Source organism: Ictidomys tridecemlineatus, chromosome 6 (assembly GCF_052094955.1).
Source record: "Ictidomys tridecemlineatus isolate mIctTri1 chromosome 6, mIctTri1.hap1, whole genome shotgun sequence".
Lineage (NCBI taxonomy): Eukaryota > Metazoa > Chordata > Mammalia > Rodentia > Sciuridae > Ictidomys > Ictidomys tridecemlineatus.
The window spans coordinates 55,976,645-56,000,192 of record NC_135482.1 but is presented as its reverse complement, the minus strand read 5'-3'; the positions used below and the strand labels follow the sequence as shown (position 1 = coordinate 56,000,192).

The 23,548-nt window shown below is 44.1% G+C and overlaps 1 protein-coding gene across 6 annotated transcripts in view; it reads left to right on the top strand.

The window, feature by feature from the left end:
• Kif5a (kinesin family member 5A) overlaps nucleotides 1-19,803 on the top strand; it is a 35,277-nt gene extending 15,474 nt beyond the window's left edge. Inside the window, exons 3-30 of one of the 6 annotated variants that reach the window (XM_040280422.2) lie at nucleotides 1-3; nucleotides 418-522; nucleotides 765-813; nucleotides 1,227-1,282; nucleotides 1,844-1,931; nucleotides 2,194-2,318; nucleotides 3,273-3,377; nucleotides 3,531-3,679; nucleotides 3,805-3,953; nucleotides 4,218-4,393; nucleotides 5,903-5,971; nucleotides 6,475-6,681; nucleotides 6,915-7,061; nucleotides 7,764-7,952; nucleotides 8,316-8,433; nucleotides 8,780-8,844; nucleotides 8,960-9,069; nucleotides 9,586-9,687; nucleotides 10,623-10,683; nucleotides 10,923-10,994; nucleotides 11,346-11,453; nucleotides 12,046-12,066; nucleotides 13,892-14,108; nucleotides 14,332-14,485; nucleotides 14,995-15,077; nucleotides 15,620-15,647; nucleotides 16,096-16,211; nucleotides 17,145-19,803. The exon at nucleotides 1-3 is cut by the window's left edge and continues 71 nt beyond it. In XM_040280422.2, the coding sequence (XP_040136356.1) occupies nucleotides 1-3; nucleotides 418-522; nucleotides 765-813; nucleotides 1,227-1,282; nucleotides 1,844-1,931; nucleotides 2,194-2,318; nucleotides 3,273-3,377; nucleotides 3,531-3,679; nucleotides 3,805-3,953; nucleotides 4,218-4,393; nucleotides 5,903-5,971; nucleotides 6,475-6,681; nucleotides 6,915-7,061; nucleotides 7,764-7,952; nucleotides 8,316-8,433; nucleotides 8,780-8,844; nucleotides 8,960-9,069; nucleotides 9,586-9,687; nucleotides 10,623-10,683; nucleotides 10,923-10,994; nucleotides 11,346-11,453; nucleotides 12,046-12,066; nucleotides 13,892-14,108; nucleotides 14,332-14,485; nucleotides 14,995-15,077; nucleotides 15,620-15,647; nucleotides 16,096-16,174 (2,835 nt within the window). In that variant the 3' untranslated portion in view covers nucleotides 16,175-16,211; nucleotides 17,145-19,803. Of the gene's footprint in view, nucleotides 4-417; nucleotides 523-764; nucleotides 814-1,226; nucleotides 1,283-1,843; nucleotides 1,932-2,193; nucleotides 2,319-3,272; nucleotides 3,378-3,530; nucleotides 3,680-3,804; nucleotides 3,954-4,217; nucleotides 4,394-5,902; nucleotides 5,972-6,474; nucleotides 6,682-6,914; nucleotides 7,062-7,730; nucleotides 7,953-8,315; nucleotides 8,434-8,779; nucleotides 8,845-8,959; nucleotides 9,070-9,585; nucleotides 9,688-10,622; nucleotides 10,684-10,922; nucleotides 10,995-11,345; nucleotides 11,454-12,045; nucleotides 12,067-13,891; nucleotides 14,109-14,331; nucleotides 14,486-14,994; nucleotides 15,078-15,619; nucleotides 15,648-16,095; nucleotides 16,212-17,144 lie in introns of all 6 variants that reach the window. The other 5 variants (XM_040280419.2, XM_040280418.2, XM_040280420.2 and 2 more) reach the window with 5 other exon arrangements.
• The last annotated feature ends 3,745 nt before the right edge of the window (nucleotides 19,804-23,548 follow it).

Here is a 23,548-nt window from a genome sequence, read left to right as displayed (position 1 = left end):
GAGGTGAGGGTTCTGACTTTGTTGGAATAAGGAGCTAGGAATGCAAGTGGCAGATCAAGGACTTTCAGTGGGGGAAGATCTAAGAATCAAAGGTTGCCTGGTTCAGATGCAGATGGGTACACAGGATGAGCTGAGAGGCAATATTTTAAGGGAAGTTTAATGGAATCCTTTCAATCTGCTGCAGTTTTGCTCCTTCCTACTGCTCTAGTTGTCTTTTGATCTGCAAAAGTAGCAGCAGAGGAAGTCCAAAGGGCTGCTCAGTTATCTCCTTCCATTAAAAGGCAGACATGGTGGTAACCACCTCCTACCTTAGGATGCTCTTCCTATCACCTCTTACCTTTGTGTTCACTTGTATACCTGAAGTTGTCTCATCCTTCTCGAGTCTCAGTCTCATGCTGGAATATCCTCACTCCCCAGGGAAAGCTACATGACCCTCAGCTGATGGGAATCATTCCCCGGATTGCCCGAGACATCTTCAACCACATCTACTCCATGGATGAGAACCTTGAGTTCCACATCAAGGTGATCAGGGCATGACAGCTGGGTATCTTCAGATGGGGACTGGGAGGAGAAAATCTAGAGTGAACCTGCTGAAGATCCTGGGCTCCCCAATGTTACTCTCCCCCTCTGGTTACCTCCACTAAGATGTTCTTTTCTGTTCTTCTACCCACCACTATCCTTTGAGCAGGTCACATTAGTTTGGAATTCCCACATTAGATTTAAGATAAGCCCTCTTTAATTCATACTCCTTTCTCCCAAACCAGGTCTCTTATTTTGAGATTTACCTGGATAAAATTCGTGACCTTCTGGATGGTAAGTGATTAACTTCACTGGGTTAGAGTGTGTGAGGAGGGTAAGGAAAGGAAGATCAGCTTGCTGTGGGGATTGGTGCCATTTGGCATACAAAATACACATCTTCACACCTGAGTCCTTTAGCTTCCCTCACCAAGAATTTCCAAAAACTTAGAGGCTCAGAAGATGAGCTTAGAATTTACATATACATAGCTCAAGAGGAGATGGAACCCTGCAGCTGGAGCCCTGAGGAAGACAAGGAGGAAGAAGAGGAGAAGGAATTGAGCCTTCAGTGGGAACATGGAATTTAGGCTTCATTGGGAAGCCCTCCTCCATTTAGCACATAGAAGAAACCACCATCCAAGTTGACTACAGGGTGCAGAGGGGTGGGGTGGAAATGCTGGTTTTACTCACTCTGCATTATCTTGATTCAGTGACCAAGACAAACCTTTCTGTGCATGAGGACAAGAACCGGGTCCCATTTGTCAAGGTGAGAGTGGGCAAGACACTGGTGTGGAGTCAGTGTATCCAGAATGGAATGAGGGAAGAGGGTGGGCCAATGACCCAGAAGTTAAAGGGGTAAGATATGCTAAGGGGCCTATGAAAGTCAGAGTGCTTGGAAACGATGACCTTTCTTTTGTCTCCAGGGCTCAAACCCAGGGCCTTGCACATGTTAGACAAGTAGACAAGTACTCTTCTGCTAAGCTACATCCCTAGCCCAAAAGACAGCATCTGTTTGAGTTTTTTTTTTTTTTTACTGGGGGGGTCGGGGTACCAGGGATTGAACTCAGGGGCACTTGACCACTGAGCCACATCCCCAGCCCTATTTTGTATTTTATTTAGAGACAGGGTGTCACTGAGTTTCTTAGCACCTCTCTTTTGCTGCAGTGGGCTTTGAACTCATGATCCTCCTGCCTCAGCCTCCCAAGCTGAGGCATGTGCCAGTGCACCTGGAAAAAAGGCAGCATCTTAAAAGGTCGCTTGGAAAGTGTTCAGGCAACTTAATTTGCAGATCAGAGTTTATAGGTCACTATCTATTTGCCCCCTGCAGGGCTGTACTGAACGCTTTGTGTCCAGCCCAGAGGAGATTTTGGATGTGATTGATGAGGGAAAATCAAATCGTCATGTTGCTGTCACCAGTGAGTAGGGATCTAAAGGGTTCTTGAATCTAGGGGCCTCCCTCTCTTCTGTGTCCCCTGGGCAACAAGCAAGCAAAGGAGGACATTGTCCTTCAGCAGAGGGGCCCCTTGCCTGTGCATCCACTGCCTGGGAGATGAAATGGCAGGGTTGGTCCTGGCAGGTCCCTTCTCTTTCAATGGGTGGGAATGGCAGCCAGTAGCAGCTGGGATTGAGGAGTGCAGGTTCACAGGGGTTGATACCTGTCACATTTCTCCTCTACAGACATGAATGAACACAGCTCTCGAAGCCACAGCATCTTCCTCATCAACATCAAGCAGGAGAACATGGAGACTGAGCAGAAGCTCAGTGGGAAGTTGTATCTCGTGGACCTGGCTGGGAGTGAGAAGGTTAGGGGTCCTATGGGTTGGTGAAAGAAAGCCTTGTGGGGAGGTTACTTGTTTTATAATTAAAAGATTTGTTTTTTTTTTTTTTTTAAGATTAGTGTGGTGGCACACACCTGTAATCTCAGTGACTTGGGAGGCCAAGACAGGAGGATCACAAGTTCAAGACCAGCTTCAGCAATTTAGCAAGGCCCTAAGCAATGCAGTGAGACTCTGTCTCAAAATAAAAAGTAAAAATAGACTGTGATGTGGCTCAGTGGTTAATAGGGCAACTTAGTGAGAACCTGCCTCAAAATAAAAAGGGCTAGGAATGTTGCTCAGTGGTTGAGTGCCCCTGGATTAACTCTCTAGTACCAAAAAACAAAACAAAACAAAAACCTTTAAAATTGAGATATTCAGGGCTGGGATTGTGGCTCAGTGGTAGAGCACTGGCCTAGCACATGTGAGGCACTGGTTCAATCCTCAGCACCACAAAAAAATAAATAAAATAAAGGTATTGTGTTCATCTACAACTAAATTTTTTTTTAAATTGAGATAGTCATAATCAGAAAGTTCACTATTTTAGAGTGTACAATTTAGTGGGTTTAGTGTGTTCACAAGGTTGTATAACCATTACCACTGTCTAATTCCAGAACATTTTTATCACCCATTAATAGTCACTTCCCATTCTCCCCTCTGTCCATTTTCTGGCAGCCACTTATCTATTCTCTGTCTCTGTAGATTTGCCTGTCCTGAATATTTCAAATAAATGGAATTATATAATATGGCAGTGGGAGTGGCCTTTGGTAAGAGAGTATAGTAGAATGGAGGAAAGGCCTTCCCTGATTCTGGCTAATACCTCTTACTTGTCCTCTTCTCCATTCCCTCCCCCCATTTTTGGACTGGGTCCTCAAGTAGAAAAGAGACTGTGACAGTCTTTGTAGCTGCTCCTGATACACTTGTCTCCTAATACCCTGGCAGGTTAGCAAGACTGGAGCAGAGGGAGCTGTGCTGGATGAGGCAAAGAATATCAACAAGTCGCTGTCTGCCCTGGGGAATGTGATCTCTGCATTAGCAGAGGGCACTGTAAGTGTTTCCTAAGTTCCCTTCACCCTAACTACACCTTCTCCCAGTGTCCCTCTTTAATTATGCCCCAACTTGTAGGTTTCTTGATCCTTAGGCAGCACTACTATTCTTTTGATTTCCTTTTTCTAAGTCATGGCCTCCATTCTCTCCCAGAAAAGCTACGTTCCATATCGTGATAGTAAAATGACCCGGATTCTTCAGGACTCTCTGGGAGGAAACTGCCGTACAACTATGTTCATCTGCTGCTCACCATCCAGTTACAATGATGCAGAGACCAAGTCTACACTGATGTTTGGACAGCGGTCAGTGGCAGAGTCCCTAGAGGGATACTGGGAGCCAGGTCCCTCTCCAGACCCTGAGGCTCTCTCCCTCAGGTGTCACCTAAGCCTAACACAGGTTTCATCAATTTCTTATTCTCTTCATCCAGGGCAAAGACCATTAAGAACACTGCCTCAGTAAATCTGGAGTTGACTGCCGAGCAGTGGAAGAAGAAATATGAGAAGGAGAAGGAGAAGACCAAGGCCCAGAAGGAAACAATTGCAAAGCTGGAGGCTGAGCTGAGCCGCTGGCGCAATGGTTAGATGGCGATCCTGGTTAGATGGGGATCCCGTGGGAATGAGAGGCAGTGGGAGGGACAGCCCTGCTTGGCTGTGTTCAGGAAGGAGGGCTGTGTTTCTGGAAGAGTGCAGTGCAACAGTCATGAGGGAAGGGAGTGAGGGCATGGACTGTCCCCTGCAGCTCCTGCAGGAAAGAGATGAGGACTTGGAGTGAGGGGGAAAAGACTTGTGCACGTAGCTTTCTCTTCTCCCATTTCCCCCCCTTCTTCTGCCCCTCTGCCAGGAGAGAATGTGCCTGAGACAGAGCGTCTGGCTGGGGAGGATGCAGCCCTGGGGGCTGAGCTCTGTGAGGAGACCCCTGTGAATGACAACTCATCCATTGTGGTGCGTATCGCACCTGAGGAGCGGCAGAAATATGAGGAGGAGATCCGCCGCCTATATAAGCAGCTTGATGACAAGGTAAGGGCAGCCGGGCAGGGCACAGTTAGATAAGAGGCACGGGATTTAAAATTTTAGCTTATACTGCCTTTTTTTTCTGATTTTAAAAGGGATAATTGCTCATTTTTGAAATGTGGAAAATAAATACAAATATACAGAAGAAAATTATTACCTTCCAACACCCCACTATTTAGAAATAATACTGCTAACATTTTGGTTTCCTCTATGGATATATCATACACTTTAGATATATTATAATTTTACATCTAATTTTTTTCATTTAGTGTTCTTTTATGAGCATTTTTACTCAATTAATAATTCTTCATAAAAAGAATTAAACCCAGGGGTGCTTTTATTACTGAGCCACATCCCCATCCCTTTTTTTAAAATTTTGAGACAGGGTCTCAATAAGTTGTTTGGGGCCTTGCTAAGTTACTGAATCTGGCCTTGAACTTGCAATCCTCCTGCCTCAGCCTCCTGAGCTGCTGGGATTATGGTGTGGGCCACCATGCACAGTTAAAAGTATTTTTAAATTACTGCCTAGGGGTCCACTTATTTAACAATTCACTTATTACAGGGCTTGTAGGGTTTTTTTTCCTATTAATAATAACTCTGAAATGACTATCTTTGCCTCTTCTACACAAGATTTTGTTTGAATGATTTGGTTAGAAAGGAATGCTAAAGTGGGGCTGGGGTTGTGGCTCAGTGGTAGAGTGCTTACCTGGCATGTGTGAGGCACTGGGTTTGATTCTCAGCACTACATAAAAATTAATAAAGGGCCACCAACAACTAATAAAATATTTTTTTAAAAAAAGAAAGAAAGGAGTGCTAGAATGAGATTTCTTAAAAGATATGAACATTTGGGGCTGGGGTTATAGTTCAGTGGAAGAGCACTTACCTAGCATGTGTGAGGCACTGGGTTCAATTCTCAGCATCACTATAAATAAATAAAATAAAGGTCCATCAACAGCTAAAAAAAAAATTAAAAAAAAAAAAAGATGTGAACATTTGGAGCTCGAGTTGTGGCTCAGTGGTAGAGTGCTTGCCTAGTGCATGTGAGGCACTGGGTTTGATTCTTAGCACCACAAAGAACTAAAATAAAGATATTGTGTCCATCTACAACTAAAATATATATATTTTAATATTTTTTAGTTGTCAATGGACCTTTATTTTATTTATTTATATGTGGGGCTGAGAATCAAACCCAGTGCCTCACATATGCAAGGCAAGTGCTCTACCACTGAGCCACAACCCCAGCCCCCTAAAAAATATTTTTTTTAAATGTGAACATTTAAAGATTTTTGCTGTGTATTATCAAGGTTATATCAACTTCCTGGAAGAAAGGAATTTAGAGAGTGCTGAGGTCAGGGAAAGAAGTCAAGGAAAAGACCTCTTTTAAGCACATGAGCTTTCTAAATCAAAGCCTAAACTACCTGGAATTTTACTGGGATCCTACGTCTCTCACAAAGTCCCAGAACTCTAAACTGGAGGGAGTGGCTTCCCTTACTGTCTTCCCCTTGCTTCTAACAGGATGATGAGATCAACCAGCAGAGCCAACTCATCGAGAAACTCAAGCAGCAAATGCTGGACCAGGAGGAGGTACTGGAAGACAATTTAGGGCAAGACACTAAAGGGAAGGGGTTTATGTTCATCTTTGAAAAATGTGAAAAAGGCCTCTTTAAAATCAGATGGAAGAAGGGCCATTCTTCTTAGCAGCTAGTCACCCCAAACTATAGCAGTCTGAGAACTTCATTGAGCTGTTACTAAAACACTGCTGTTGGAGTCTAGGTCCGTCTTTTTTATTATTATTATTATTTTAGTTGTAGATGGACACAATATCTTTGTTTTGTTTATTATATTTTTGTATGTGGTGCTGAGGATCAAACCCAGTGCCTTGTGCATGTGAGGCAAGCTCTCAGCCACTGAGCCACAGCCACAGCCCCCAGGTCCTTCTTTATTTTGTTTCCCAATTTCTGTGAAATGTAATGCCTATTTCCTTTTGACTTTTGCTTTGTGGGGGGTCTTGGCTCCCCCAGGCCCAGGGCCCATGGAAGTGATCATTGATTACATGCTCCTTTACATGTCCCTCCTCTTCTTTGAAGCTGCTGGTGTCCACTCGAGGAGACAATGAGAAGGTCCAGCGGGAGCTGAGCCACCTGCAGTCAGAGAATGACGCTGCGAAGGATGAGGTGAAAGAAGTGCTGCAGGCCCTGGAGGAGCTGGCTGTAAACTATGACCAGAAGTCCCAGGAGGTAGAGGAAAAAAGCCAGCAGAATCAGCTGCTAGTGGACGAGCTGTCCCAGAAGGTGGTGAGTGGCCTACGAGTGGTCCAAGGGCTCCCTGACCTCAGAATACCTTCCATGTCCAAGGGGACCTCTGAGTCTTTTTGGGCTATGTTTGCATCTCTCTAGTGCTATTCAGTGTATTATGACCCTCCCTCACCATGCACTGTGCTTTGCCATGCTGAAATGAGAGCCTCAATCTGGACTGGGGAGGGAAGAAGGAAGATGGCAATGGGAATGACCTGAGGGGCTGTCCCCAGGCCACCATGTTGTCCCTGGAGTCTGAATTGCAGCGACTCCAGGAGGTCAGTGGACACCAGCGAAAACGAATTGCTGAAGTGCTGAATGGGCTGATGAAGGACCTGAGTGAGTTCAGTGTCATCGTGGGCAACGGGGAGATTAAGCTGGTGAGTGGGGAGAGACAGCAGTCTAGTTCAGGTCATTTTTGCACTGGGCACTGGTGGGACAATCCAGACCCTCTGAGACACTGAAAAAGGTGGCCCAAATTGCCTAGAAATGTGCATGCCTTCAGTCTAGACTCAGGAAAACAATAGAGGTTTGCATAGCCTCCATTGAAAAGATGCATTCTAAAGGGTGCAAACAAACAAGTGAGGTGTGCCAGTGGTAGGATCAAGAAGTGGGGCACAGAGTTAGGAATGACATATGCAAATCTGTGCAGTGAGAAGACTGACCTGAGTAATCAAGTGGATCAGTTGGTCTACAAAAAAAAAAAAAAAAAAAAATCAAGCTGGGTATGGTGGTGTCAGTAGTCCCAGCTACTTGGAAGGCTGAGGAAAGAGGATCATTTGAGTCCAGGAATTTAAGACTAGCCTGGACAACGTGATGATATCTTGCCTCAAAATAAAATAAATAAATGGAAAGGAAGAAACAGAAAATTATATTGCTTTTTAAGATGGAAGAGGGGGATTATCTTTAAATGTAGATAGAGGGCCTTAGTGTGAAATACCAGGATAGCTGGTAAAGGTCCTTGGGAAATACTTGTCCTACTTGAATCCCTGGGCATGTGGATTTGTGCAGAAGGTGGAAGGGAGCAGGTAAAGGCTTCTCTACTGCAGGGAAGCATCTCTTCCTCCTCTGCCCACCCTCAGCCGGTGGAGATCAGTGGGGCCATCGAGGAAGAGTTCACCGTGGCCAGACTCTACATCAGCAAAATCAAGTCGGAGGTCAAATCTGTAGTCAAGCGGTGTCGGCAGCTAGAGAACCTCCAGGTGGAATGTCATCGCAAGATGGAAGTGACTGGGCGGGAGCTCTCATCCTGCCAGCTCCTCATCTCACAGGTGACTACCTGAGATTGAGAACCTTTAGATGATGTAGGAGAGAGAAGGATATTGTGTGGTTATAGGTAAAACTCCTAACACTCACCTTAATATCAGCATTCTATGGAAGTCAAGAACAGAAGAGCTGGGTGGCAGGGAGTAGGATCCGGGGTCAAGAAGCAGAGACTCAGGCGGTATTGCTTTCTGAGCTGAGGCTCTGAAGGAAGAGTCTCCATGGGAATGGCTCCCAGCCCTACATCCTCATGGAAGGTGCAGCAGGAAAGGAGGACTTGGGAGTAGAGCATGAGTTTATGGAAGTTGTGCTGCCTAAGTTGTGTGCTTTGCTCCATTGTTTCCTTTCTCTCCCCCTCCTTCTTCTACCAGCATGAGGCTAAGATCCGCTCACTAACGGAATACATGCAGAGTGTGGAGCTGAAGAAGCGACACCTGGAAGAGTCCTATGACTCCTTGAGTGATGAATTGGCCAAACTCCAGGCTCAGGGTAAAGCCTTCTTAGACCTGTATCATAGCCATCCTGGAATCTGAGATTCCAAAGGGTCAGGGAGGGAAGGTCGCACACATCAGAAGAAATCACCCAGCAACCACTCACCCAAAGCATCAGCCTGAACGCATATATTATTTAGTCAGGCTTTTGCATATAGGTCACTTTATGAGCATCATATACCCTCCCTTGTTTTCTGTCCCTGCTGTATCAAATTGGACTGTCCTAACCAGAAGAACTTCCCTGTGAGTCCATCCCCTAACTTGCCTGGAATGCTGGTCACAACATAAATTTTTTTCTGAAGGAGGTAGTTTTGATGGAAGCTATATTCCCCTTTTCCCCTTAGAAACTGTTAATGAAGTGGCTTTGAAGGACAAGGAGCCGGACACTCAGGATGCAGATGAAGTGAAGGTGAGTGGGGAGGGTGGGGGGAAACTGGGGCTTGGCAGGGCCAGGGCTGTGCTGGCCCTCATGAAACTCATGTCTGGGAGTCTGACTCTTGAGCATGGGGTGGGGTTGTTTGCAGAAGGCCTTGGAGCTGCAGATGGAAAGTCACCGGGAGGCCCATCACCGGCAGCTGGCCCGGCTCAGGGATGAGATCAATGAAAAGCAGAAGACTATTGATGAGCTTAAAGAGTAAGGATCCCTGAGGGTGGCTCCAGTCTCCATTGGGCCCACTTTCCTTGTTGTGCCTACTCAAATGATCCTTCTGGATCAGGTTGTTTAATTTCTTTTTTTTTCTTAATTTTTTAAATAACTCATGTATTTATTTTCTTTTAATGTGGTACTGAGGATCAAATACCATGCCTCACCCTTGCTAGGCAAGTGCTCTACCACTGAGCTATAGTCCCAGCCCCAGGTTCTTTAAATTCCATGTGTCATTCCCTCAACAATCATATAACTTCACAGCCCAAATTCAGAAGATAGAAGCATTAAAGACTAATTCCTATCCTTTTTGGCCTTATTAGATAGCTCAGGGTTCTTTACTGTCATGGAAGTATGACCTGTGTCTGCCCCTGATATCTGAAGGTAGATGCATTAGTTTTAACTGGACTCCCTCATGCAAGAAGAAAGCACATGTTTGAGGGGCTGGTCTTTCCTTCCTGTTCATTAACATCTCTTTTTCTCTCCAATGTCCCTGACCCTCTGTAGCCTGAATCAGAAGCTCCAGTTAGAGCTGGAGAAACTTCAGGCTGACTATGAGAAGCTGAAGAATGAAGAACATGAGAAGAGCACCAAGCTTCAGGAGCTGACGTGAGTGAGGAGTTTGCTGGCAGGCCAGTGGCCGTGTAGGCTCTTAACTGCTCAGATGCATTTGCAGAGGCAGGACACACACATAGATGTGATGCAGTGACTCACAAGAAGCAAATATGATGGGGTGGGGAAGGTTTAGAAAAATGGAGACCACCAAAAATGACAACTGCTGTGGATAACCTGACATGGATGGAAAGTGGTTTGAAGTGTTCTGTTAAGTGTGAAAATCAGGTTACAAAGCAGTTTGAATGATCTAATCTCATAAAAATTTATATGGATATATATGCCTAGAAAAAATAGTATATAAGCAGGGAGCCAAGCTACTTGGGAGGCTAAGGCAGGAGGATGGCAAGTTTAAGGCCAGCCTGGGCAACTTAGTGGGAACTTATCCTAAAATAAAAAGGGTTAGAGGTGCAGCTCAGTGATAGAGGGCCCCTGGAACCCTCTATCTAATACGTATCTAGTACGAAAAAAAACTTTTTATAGTGATTTTAGTTTTTAGTTAGAAATAGATACATTTATTTACTTTTATGTGGTACTGAGGATGGAACCCAGAGCCTCACACATGCTAGGCAAGCACTCTACCACTGAGCTACAAGCACAGCCCCACAAAATAATTTTTATTTAATATTTTATTTTATGTTGATATTTGATATTTTTATTTAATAATTATTCAAAATAATTTTTTATTTAAAATAGTATGCAAAGATGGATACCAGGCGTTTCCTCTGTAAGTGGTAGAATCAAGGCTTTTTATAAAAACTCCTCTTAACTCTCTTCTAAAATTCTTTTCTGATTTTTCCAGAGTAAACATGAGCAACTTATATAATAAATAATAGTAAAATAGAGATAAAAGGAATGGGGAGTAGGAAGGTGAGAGGAGGAGGAGTCCTGAAGGATTTTTCTGTTTTCTAACTTCTCCTTTTCTTCTCCAGATTTCTGTACGAGCGACATGAGCAGTCCAAGCAGGACCTCAAAGGTCTGGAGGAGACAGTTGTGAGTGGTTTCCTTCTGTACCAAGTTAACAGGGTAGGGAGGGCTGCATCCCCTACTACAATTTCTTCCTCACCACATTGCTCTTTCTCCTTTGTAGTTAGCTTGTGGCATAATCAGGACACATCTTTTCCTAAGGAATGAGGGACACTTGACTGTATAGACTAAAGTTTCCAATAGTTTTGGAGGGTGTAGGCAGACCTGGTATCTGGCTATCCCCAATTTTCCATCATTTTTTCCAGGCCCGGGAACTCCAGACCCTCCACAACCTTCGCAAGCTTTTCGTTCAAGACGTCACGACTCGAGTCAAGAAAGTGAGTGAGGGCTGGGGATGTGGCTCAAGCGGTAGCACGCTCGCCTGGCATGCGTGCGGCCCGGGTTTGATCCTCAGCACCACATACCAACAAAGATGTTGTGTCCACCGAGAACTAAAAAATAAATATTAAAAATTCTCTCTCTCTCTCACTCTCTCTCCTCTCTCACTCTCTTTTTAAAAAAAAAAAAAAAAGAAAGTGAGTGAGATCCTCCACATCTTACCAGCCCCATATATTCCTCCCCTCCTCAGGCTTCTGTGGCCCTGCTGTTCCCTATGGAACTTGCTTGGCCTGACCTAGTTGGGACCTGGTTAGCCTCATGACAGCCACATCTTTCTCTCCATCTCTAAGCAGAGTGCAGAAATGGAGCCCGAGGACAGTGGGGGGATTCACTCCCAAAAACAGAAAATTTCCTTTCTTGAGAACAACCTGGAACAACTTACAAAGGTTCACAAACAGGTAAGAATGCAAAGAAGAAGTAAAGAGAACTTTTGAGGCCAGGTCCCTTATGATACCCAAATCCTTGGTGGTCCCTTGGATTTAGGAAAATCTAGTTGCACATTTTCCTTACTTTTCTCTACTAACCCCATCTTTATATCATATTTGGTCCCACTTTTACTTTGTTCTTTCTTTTATTTCTATTTTTCACTTCTCAAACTTTCTGACCCACTTCTGCTCAGAGAAGAATTCCCCAGGCCTATCTTGGAGGGAGAGGTTGAACTGGACAAAGATTGAAGAGGCATAGGGCCTTAACTGTAGAAGAGGGATAGCAGAAGACTGGGGGTGTAGCTCAGTGGTAGACTTAAGAAAGAAAAGAAAAGAGGAATATTAGTATGTCAGATCTTAGCTAGAGAGGGAAAAACAGGGAGACAAGAAAAGTAAGGGAATTGGGCTTTCTTCCATGAAGGAAGCTACATCTACATAGATCCGGGGCAGGCATATAGGATATTAAATGATGTGTTCAAGATGGCTCCTGGTTGGAGCCAGTCAGAACTCCTGTGTATTAAGTTGCTGCCTCTCTGTCCCCCTCCTTCTTGCTGCGATTCCTTAGGTGGAAGATTGGGTGTCAAAGGTATGGGCTGGGGAGGTGAAAGGGCAGTCCAGAGGAGTCAGGACAGGAAATGTTTGGTGTGTGCACAGCAGGAGCACCTGCACTAGTAACAAGGAGCTGAGCCTGGAGACCCTCCAAGGTCTCCTGGGCCTTCTTCAAATTGATTTGTAAAAGAAACTCTAACCCTGTAGCTGGCCTATAGCTCGGTGGTAGAGCACTTGCCTAGCATATGCAAAGCCCTTGGAAATCCAACCCAGACTTCATTCTCTTCCTTTTAAATCTACCTTAAGGCTGGCACAGTGGCACCTGTAATCCCAGCTATTAGGGAAGCTATGTCAGGAGGATTGCAAATTCAAAGCCAGCCTGGGCAATTTAGTGAGACTCTGTCTGAAAATTAAGAAATTAAAAGGGATGGAGATAATATTCAGTAGTAAAGCTTCCCTGGATTCAATCTCTAGTACCCGACCCCAAATCCTCCTTAAAATTCTAGCTAACTCATATTCTCACTAGCCTAGAACTTAGCCTTCTTTCTTTCCAGTATGATGCTCAGTTTACATAGTAAATAGTATATCTTTTTTTGTAAAGAATTTCCAAACCTGCAGCTCAGTGGTAATCTGCTGGGTTTATTGATTTTATTTGGGTCTTCAGAGGACTTTACTACCATCTTTCTTTCCTTCCCTTATTATAAAACAATGTAACAACACTATTGAAAAGTTGAAGGACAGCCAGGAAACATTTTTAATCAGTTCTGTCATTCTAATTTCATTCCTGTGTGTTCACTTTAGCTCTCTGTCCAAATGCATATTAAATTTCTTAATACCCTTCCCCAAAACAAACAAACAAGAAAAAACTAGAGACTATTTCCTTTTCCCTCATTGACACTTCTGCCTCTTTTCTAAGTCCTAAAGATCAAACACTGCTCCCCTGAAGAACAGAGAACTTACCACAGTATCCTACCTCAATAGACAAGAGTCTATTGAGAAAAAAGAGAAAGATGTAAAAAACTTCTCAGAATCTTAATCGCCAGGACCACAGCCATTGTGCCAATTAAGCTAAAGTATTATCACAACAAAACATTGATTATAATCCTTAAATTGTCCATATTAAAGCTTCATGGAAGGTTCTAGCTCTTCCCCGGTACTCTCAGTGTTCCCTGCTATGCCAACTTGCCTGATATCCTACAAGGCCCTGCTCCTTTAGCAGTCTGTAGTGCCCCCAGTCACTGTGTGGAAAAATTAGGGAGTCTTTTTTGGCTGCAAAGTGGTTGCTATCACAGTGTAGCTTAATGTAAATAGGGGGAGGGACAACCCAGAAAGTTCTTGAATGTGAAGGGAATAAGCACAAATGTTTGTGAGACCTCAAACATTTTCTTTCCTTCCTATGGGTCACCATGTGTATATGGATGTGTGTGGAGATTCCTGAATTCCAGCTTCTGCCCCTGCTCTGCACTGCAACTGCCTGCACCCATTCTCCAGACTGTGGCCATGCTCTTGCTGCCTTGCCTTTTGCATGCCCACACATCCATCTCTGGGGAAGGGGGTACCTCATCCCCATGGGGGCCCTGAAGCTGTTGATCTGGCATAAACTATGAGATATGGTGGAGGGGAGTGTCCAGGTTAGGCAGAGTTCTGGGCCATAGTAGAGATGCCAAGTTTTGCTGCCTAGAAAATGATGTATGAAGGAAAGAACTGGATAGAATAGCACATTACATAAAGGGAATAAGGCTTTTTGACTCTTTATTTTTCTTTATTCTCTTTCCCTACCCCTCACCCCACACACCACTGGGTGATTCAATTTTGGGTCACTCCCCTTTATTTTGGCCTCTTCCCTTTGGCTCACCCCACAGCTGGTACGTGACAATGCAGATCTGCGTTGTGAGCTTCCTAAATTGGAAAAACGACTTAGGGCTACGGCTGAGAGAGTTAAGGCCCTGGAGGGTGCACTGAAGGAGGCCAAGGAGGGCGCCATGAAGGACAAGCGCCGGTACCAGCAGGAGGTAGACCGCATCAAGGAAGCTGTTCGGTACAAGAGCTCTGGAAAGAGGGGCCATTCTGCCCAGATTGGTGAGTAGATGTCATCATGAGTGCTGGGAATACAACCTGAAGCAAATTCAGAAAATTCCTATGTGCCAAGCAGCTAGAGTATTGTTTCTGGACCCTAACTTTGGCCACCCCCCAAAAAGAAATAAGTGATGAATTATGTTACAAGCAACTTGGTTTAGTCCCAGCAAAATGACTTCAAGAACCAGGGTAACAGCAACCTCATGGTCATTTCCTCTCTTCACAGCCAAACCTGTGCGGCCTGGCCACTATCCAGCATCCTCTCCCACCAACCCCTATGGCACCCGGAGCCCTGAGTGCATCAGTTACACCAACAGCCTCTTCCAGAACTATCAGAATTTGTACCTGCAGGCCACACCTAGTTCCACCTCAGATGTGTAGTGAGTGACCATGGATGTGGGCTGGAGTCTCAACCTAAAGCTCTCTTAACCCTGGAAGGCATGGGATTGGGCCAATTATTTGTTGAAAATTATTTTCCTAAGTATCTTAATTTCTAAATCTTTCTCAGTCTAATCATACGTATTAGAAGGTGGGACTGTACCCTCTCTGCCTGCTCTGTTTATTGTCCTCTGTTCTCAAGAGGTGGGAGGGTTGTGTAGCTTTGTGGCTGAGGGTAAATGTGGATTAGTGATCCACAAATAGTGGAGGTTATGACTTGGGAGGCCGAGGCAGGAAGATCCCAAATTTGAGGCCAGCCTCAGCAACTTAGTAAGACCTTTAGCAACTTAGTGAGATCCTGTCTAAAAATAATAAATGAAAAGGTCTGGGGATGTAACTCATTGGTAAAGCATCTCTGGGTTTAATGCTTAGTAAAAAAAAAAAAAAAGAAAGAAAAGAATAGTAGAGGGTAGTTGCCAACCCAATGGGTGCATCTCTCTCTTATACCCAGCTTTGCTAACTCCTGTACCAGCAGTGGAGCCACATCTTCTGGTGGCCCCTTGGCTTCCTATCAGAAGGCCAACATGGACAATGGTAAGTGATCTTTGGAATCCCCAGTGAAGTTTTGAAGGTATGAGAAAAGTAAGTTACCCCATTTTACAATGAACACTAACTAAACCTTTCTCATGTGTTGGACGTTAAATAAAAAGATACATATGACTGGAGATGTAGCTCAGTGGTAAGAGCTCTTACCTGCTTAGCATGCATGAGGTTTTGGGTTCAATCCCTAGCATTACCAAAAAAAATATATGTGCGCACAGATGCGCGTGCGTGCACGTGCACACACACACACACACACACACGCACACGCATGCACACACCTCTTCAGATTTCAGTTCTTTCTTAGAAGTGGATTCCTCCTATTATTGACTGTGCCTATCTCCACCTTTCCTACCTGTCCCCTTATCTTCTCAAACAAAAAAATGGTGCAGTTTGGGGTGGCTGAGGATAGAATGTCCTAATTTACCTTTTCCTCTAAGGGATTAGAATGGGAGAGAGTCTGGGGAGACCATTCCTAATACCCAGTATCCTTTCTTCTTCTTTTAACCCTGTGTTCTCAATGCTGATCTGTTCAGGAAATGCTACAGATATCAACGACAATAGGTATGCCAGGCCCCACTACCCTTGGGTTCTCTGAGTGGCACCAAAAGAAATTACTAAACTTCCCTCTGCCCTACTTAGAGCTTCTCTGGAGCCTTGAGGGGAGGGGAGGAGGAAGTGAAGATCATTCTTGTCGTGGATGTGGGGAGATCCCAGGCATTCCTCTTACCTCAGTGCAGAACACTCCCCTCTTCTAGTCCCTTCTATGGCCTCTCCCTACGCTAGTTATGGGGCTGTGGACATCTGATGATATGGTCTCTCCCATCACCGGGAACTTTGTGACCTTGGGCAAGTCATTTACATATCTCTGGCCCTGCTTTTCCCTGTGTTCCTGTAAAGCCTGAGTAGACCTGCCCTTGCCAGTATCTCACAGGAATGCTATCAGAGAACTGGCCACAACAGGAATATTTTCATTTATATGGAGCTGACTGTGGTGTCTCTATTCTTCCAGGAGTGACCTGCCCTGCGGCTATGAAGCTGAGGACCAGGCGAAGCTCTTCCCTCTCCACCAAGAGACGGCAGCCAGCTAACCTCCCACACCAATGGCTATATAACCTGCACTTTCAGGTAGCACTGGCCTCAGATGGCTTCCTTTCTTGTCCACAGCCTCTAGTTCTCCTTTTATTTCTTTAACCATCTCAAAACATTTGCTATATAGTGACCTCTCAACTCCTGCTTTCCCCTGCTGGGGCTACATCAGCCCAGCTGCTTTGTGTGGTTATGAACACTGACCTTTCTGGAACTGAATGCTTTTTCCTTTGGCTATAATAACATCCACAGTACTGTTTTATGCCACTAGGGGTCATTGCTGCATGTCAGAAGATGAGATGAGCAAGGACTGCTGTCCATGTAGAGCCCCCACTGGTCATAGATCTTAGATAATAGGCAATCTTGGGAGATCATCTCAATCCTCCCTCTACCTCCACTCTAAAGTGATCTTGGATGGAAAGAGATTTTCTAAACTAAGACATCTTCAGTAAAGGCAATGTTTGATTTACTCCCACATCCATGACATCTCCTCATATCTATACATACTACCAAAAATCTTTAAAAATGTCCCATAAATCTGACCCTGTCTCTAGCATAGGCACCTTCCTGGTTTTTGTGTATCACCAGGCTTCTTATCCAGTTGCTTTATGGCCCAGAACTGGGCACTAGGATACAGTTTTGTCATCCATTTGGATCCTTATAGAACTAGAAATGAGAGAACATGGCCAGTTTCTTCCTGGGCTGTGTCCAAGCTGAATCCTCTCTAGGGGTTTTCCAGGATAGCAGGCTAGGCACACATAGGCAGAAAGACATGAAAAGTGGAGACGTAGGAACAGGGAAGGAGGACTTAGGGAGGGTCCAGGGTGGTGAAGCAGGGGCTGGAAAATGCTTAGATAATTGTTATTAAAGGAACTGTACTATAAACCAAAGTATGTACAAATGTCACCTGTTCCTCCACAGCTGCTGGGCTGTAGGCTGGTTCCTCACATACTCTTTCTCTTTCTTCCCCAGTTTCTAAGAGGGACTGAGGCCTCTTCTCTCAGCATGCTGCAAACCTGTGGTCTCTGATACTAACTCCCCTCCCAACCCCTGTTGTTGGACTGTACTGTTTGATGTCTTCTCTCACTTACTATGTATCTCTTTGTACTCTGTATCTATATATTGGAAGCTGCTGCTATGTCTCTCTTCTCTCTGTCCCACTCTCTAAATATCTAATGATGTATTTAGCAATTTCTAAGCATAGTCTATCCTCATTTGGGGCAATAGGGAGGCGGGGGAATGTTTTCTTCTTTCTCATATACTCGTCTCACACTGAGTGGTGTTAATCACTGAGCAGAGAACATAGAGATGATAAAATGAGAAATGGGAGCTAGAGGGCTGTGATCCTTTTCTCTCACAAACACATGTGTGCATGCACACATACACACACATTCACACACTACTCACACATACACGTACATATAAAGCCTTAAGCAGAAGAATGTCTTAGCATCCTAAGACGACAGAGAAATAGGCTCTTCCTCCCTTCTCTTTTATGGATAGCACAGGGGAGGGTAAAATGGAAGGGCTGATAAATTCTACATATAATTTTCTTAATATTGCCCTCACCTAAATCAAGAGATTCCAGATGTTTATCTCTGTCCTACAAAGTCTGCCTTTTGCCTCCCTCTATTTTTCCCAGATGGAGACCATGGCTTGCCAAGGAACCTTTTCCTTTTCTTGTCCAAACCCCTTTTGATACTCTCCACCCCTAATGACCATAACTCAAAGTTAAAGATATTCTCAAAAGCTGAGGAGGCGAGCTGGGGTTATGGCTCAGTGGTAGAGTGCTTGCCTAGCACGTGCAAGGCCCTGGGTTCAATCCTCAGTACCACGTATAAATAAATAAAATAAAGGTATTGTATCCATCTACAACTAAAAAACAAATATTTTTTAAAAATTGAGGAGGCAGATCACTTCCCCACAGTTTGTCAAATAGCTGCTCATCTTTCTGTGGTGATAGTTATAGGCAAGTATAGTCAGAATGACTGATTCCTTGGGTTTGAGGATTGAACAGGGTGGAAAATTGCTAAGTGATTTGCATCACAATGTCCTCAGGTTGAAGCGATGAACTGGATTCCTTTTTCCTATATGGGGCTACAAGTTCTTCCCATCTCTACCTTTTGGTTTGGGGGCTTCCAGTTCATTGGCAAAATAGCTGTTTCAGATGCCTTCATTTCAAACTGGAGCCTGGCTTTCCTCCACTATAAATTGTTCCCCACAAAGAGTTCCTTCTATAATGTCCCTATGTGGTATAAAGTGCACTTTAGGGAAAGGGGCAGGGCAGATTTTCCAGAGGTGGCAGAGCCTGGGGGCTTGACCCAGGGCTCTTCCCCCAGCCATTCTGAGCCCATGTGTCCCCTCTCCCACAGTTAAGAAGATGGTTGCTTGAGTTCCAGATTATCCTTTCCTTCCACATGGTGCTAAGGTATTTTTTCAGGTAACTTTTGGGATGAAGGTCACTAGCCAGCCCAAACCAAGAAGTAAAGTCTGGAGTCCAGATAATTTTACCTTTTTATGGATGGAAGATAGGAACCTTCAGCATCAGGGATGCCCATCATCTGGCTTTTTCTAAGTTGGGAAAGAGGTTCAGCATGATTGCCAGCTGGTAAATACAGGGTACAGGGGCTTGTGAGTCCTTCAAAGGAAAGAATCCTTGCTCCCTTTACCTGTTGAGCAATTTTAGCAGTTAAGGACAAAATCAGAGGGGTCTGAAATAAATCCAAACTGGTGATTTTCAAACACTTTTCAAAATAAATCTTATGTAGAACTCCAACGTAAAAAATAACATAGACTAGGGGTGTAGCTCAGTGGTAGAGCTTGCCTAGCACACGCAAAGCTCTAGGTTCAATTTTCAGCACTGCAAATAAATAAATTAATTAATTAATAAAAAATAAAGGGGGGTGGGAAGGGAAATAATGCAGACCTGGGTAGTTTGCATTTTCTTTTCTCTTTCTTTTGCTTTTTGGTGGAAAATGCTTTATTAGTTGAAGAGCCCTGGAAGAGCCCTAAGAGATCCCAAGGCTTCTATAGAGTGGTTTGAAAACCACTGCTCTGAAGAAGGGGGTACAATCTGGATTTCCTACACCAAACCTATAACTCATAGAAAAGAGGGATGGGGTAAATGGGGTAAGGTAGATGAGCCATGCTGTCCCAGACCCAGTCAGAGAGGAAGGAAGTTACCAGAATACCCGTGGACTTTGCCAGCAGGAAACCTTAGAATCGAGGGGATTTTATGTAATTTTGCTACCAAATGATTATTTAAAAGAACACACTTTAAAAAGATGTGAAGGTGTAGGGCAGATAAAAAGAGAGGTGACACAGGGGAGCAGCCTTCTCTTTAGCAAGATGTAAGGGAAATATAATTCACTTATACAAATAAGAACACATGCACAACTTTCACCAGAAGCTTCATACTGTATCCTCTTCCGCCTCTTCCTGTTCCCTACATTCACCACATCCCTTACAGACAGCCAGGCTCATCACAAGGGGTACCTGGCTTGCCCACTCACATCTGCCAAAATGTTGCATGCCAGTGTGGAAAAACAAACCAAACTGCACAAACCCCAGTGTGTATTTACTCAGTGTACATAGGTACCTTTAAAATAAAATAAATTCAATGATGACTCCATGTGTTGTTGCAAATCTTCTTTATCACTCTTCTCGATTACTGTTGCATATAATGGCATTTAACAGCATGGTATATATCCTTCCAGATGTTTTTCTACATATTCACATAATTTTCTTTTCCACGCGACAAATCCTAGAAATATTTTCATGTCAGCGTACACTGACTTACCTCATTAAAACATATATAAACCAGGTGCAGTGGCGCACGCCTGTAATCCCAGCAGCTTGGGAGGCTGAGACAGGAGGATTTCAAGTTCAAAGCCTGCCTCAGCAAAAGCAAAGCGCTAAGCCACTCAAGAGACCCTATCTGTGAATAAAATACAAAATAGGGCTGAGGATGTGGCTCAGTGTTTGAGTGCCCCTGAATTCAATCCCAGGTACCCCCCCCCCAAAAAAAAACACACATATATAATTGCTGGGCATGGTGGTGCATGCCTGTTATCCCAGAGACTCAGGAGGCTGAGGCAGGAAGATCATGAGTTCAAACTCAGCCTCAGCAACTTATCAAAGCCTTAAGCAACTCAGTAAGACCCTGTATCTAATAAAATATTTTTAAAAAGGGCTGGGAATGTGGCTCAGTGGTTAAGTGCCCCTGAGTTCAGTTCTAAAAGAAAAACCACATAATTTTTCATATATTATCCTATAGTTTGTCAAGTATTCCAGATATCTAGGTTGGTGGATATCTAGGATGGTTATAATTTTTTCACAAAAAATTTCTCTTAATCTTTTACCCAGACCCCATCATCTTAGTTCCAGAGTCAATTCCTTCCCCCCACCAACGTCTTTATTCCTCCCCTGCTAACAGCTCAATTCTGTTCCAACATTATCTACCACTATTTGCTCATCAATAAAAGCTTCTGAGATAGAGAAAAATATATAACCAAAAAACTAGAGCAAGCTGGGTGGAGTGGTGCACACCTGTAATCCTAGCAACTGAGAGGCCAAGGCAGGAGGACCACAAGTTCTAGGCCAGCCTCAGCAACTTAGTAAGACCCTGGCTCAAAAGTAAAACAAAGGGCCACATACATACCACTGAATGTAGCTCAGTGGTAGAACACTTACTTAGAATGTATGAAGTTCTGGGTTCAATCCCTAGTACTGGGGGTGGGGATGGGCAACTAAATATGAAGAGCTACAAATACATCTGGACCTTCAGTGCTGCTCTGTATTCCTCCTGTTCTTCCCTGCTCAGTTCCCTTTCCTGTCCTCCAGGGCAACTAGCTTAAACCCTCACATCTCAAGATCTCCTGCCTACCACTCCCAGACAACTTTATCTTCTACTTAAAAAAAAATAATGTGATCAAGCATGAATTTCAACCACCACAGACAAAACTATATCGCGATATGTCCTTTCATTCTTATGACAAGTGATGAATCTCCTTTTTCTGGGCTGAAGTAAATCTCTTCTAGATACTTAATTCTCCCTTACTGTAGGATGCTAGGGGCTTTTGCATATCTTTGCTCTTGTCTCTTGGCAAGTCCTCTAACACTGAACTATATTCCTAGCCCCTAGTTACTTGATTCTTGAGATTATTACTTAGAACCTCAGTATATAACTAAAAGTGGCCTGATATGGTGGCACACACCTGTAATCCTAGCAGCTCTGAAGGCTGAGGTGGAAGGATCACAAATTCAAAACCAGCTTGGGTAACCCTGTCCCAAAATTTAAAAAAAAAAAATCTGAAACTAGTTCAGTGGTAGAGCACACAGTTTCTGGTACCCACACCCTCACCTCACTCCCTCCAAAAGTGTTGCAGGCTTGAGTCATTTGCATCTTCTTCAGTAACATCTCTCAATCATTTTTCCTTATAAAGTCTCTCCCCACTATGAGTCCCTACTTTGCTGTGTGCTTCTCTAATAACAGACTCCCCAAATTTCCAGAAACAGTACCAATTTCCCATCCCCACTTCCTCATCTCTCAGTCATTCCTTCGCCCGTCCTGATCTGGCTCTTGTTCTGCCCAAACTACTTTTCCAAAGCTTACCTCTTACCACATAAAACAGGCATTTCTCAGTCTTTTGTCTGCTTCACCTCTCTGTGTTCTCCACTCCTTCCTTTTTTTTTTTAATATTAGGGATTGAACCCAGGGCATTTTATCTTGAGCTACATCCCCAATCCCCTTCTTATTTTATTTTTTATTTTTTATTATTATTTTGGCACCAGGGATTGAACCCAGGGGCACTGTACCACAGAGCCACATCCCCAATCCTTTTTATATTTTATAACTCAGAGTCTCCCTGAGTTGCTTAGCACCTCATTAAATTACTGAGGCTGGCTTTGAACTTGTGATCCTCTTGCCCTCAGCCTCTCAAGTTGCAGGGATTACAGGTGTGTGCCACTGCACCTGGCTGGTAGTGGCAGTGTGGCAGTGGCACACACCTGTAAATGCTTGCTCTATCCCAAAGTTCAGCCCTTGGTTCTTTCTTTGCTGTTTTGGGGAGATGTCATACATGTCCACAGACTTCCACAATTCATAAATCTGTATCCCTAACACATACCACTTTCATGAACTCTGGGCCCATATGTCTGTCCAGTTGCCCTCAGGTGCTCATACATATTCCAAACTAAACTCGTCTCCCTTACACTGCTCTTTTTCACTACCATCTCTCCTCGTTTTACCCAGAAGCCTAGGACTCACCCTCAATGTCTCCCTTTTCCCCCAAACCCCATATCCACTATGAATTTTCAAAATCAACATCAAACTGTATCTTTAGGGCTGAGGATGTGGCTCAAGTGGTAACTTGCTCACCTGGCATGCATGGGGCACTGGGTTCGATCCTCAGCACCACATAAAAATAAAGATGTTGTGTCCACCAAAAACTGAAAAATAAATACTAAAAAATTCTCTCTCTCTCTTTCTCTCTCTTCTCTCTCTCTTTGAAAAAAAAATATCTTTAAATTGTCTCCCATTTGCTGGGTGCAGTGGTGCATGCTTGTAATCCCAGGGACACAGGAGGCTCAGATAGGAAGAGGATCCCAAGTTGGAAGCCAGCCTTCACAATTTAATGAGACTCTATCTCAAAATAAGAATTAAAAAGGGCTCAGTGGCAAAGTGCCCCTGGGTTCGATCCCCAGTACCTGGAAAAAAAAAATTACATCCCCTTCTCCCAACCCAACAGCCGCTGCTTTAGTTCACCATCTGTATATAAACTTTTGCAACACTCCAGTCACCTTCCAGAATGATGCCTGAATGGTCCTTCTAAAAAGCACATTTAACAGATTAAAACTACTTGAAGGATCTTCAGTGCCTACCCTCCCTAACCTTAAGTCTTGCTTCTTCCAACTAGTTATCAAACTCTAGTTCTACCTTATACCTACATCTCTCAGAAACACATTATTTCTTTCTCATCTCCAGGTTTTTTACACCGTTCTCTGAGAGCATTTTAACCCCTAGTTCTGAACTTTATCCAGTTTCCCATACCCAGCACAGAGTCTCCATTCTCTTCCAAGGCTTCCCTGCCAGTTCCACTGTCCTCCTTCTGTCACTAGCATTTTGTCTTACAGAACTCCAGTGCAGCACTTTTCTTGAATGTTGCCAACTATCTCCCTGGCCAGCTAGTAATATTAGACTCCCAATTTATTTTGGGCGGGGACTATCATATCTCCCTGCTACAATCTAAGGAGAATGAATCCAAAGAACAGTACTGGGAAGGGGGTGCAAATGAATGCACTTTTTATCACATTTTTAAATTTGTAGCTTAGAGTGTCATTTGGGGTAATTTGGCCCCCATTTGTGTTTGCAGTTT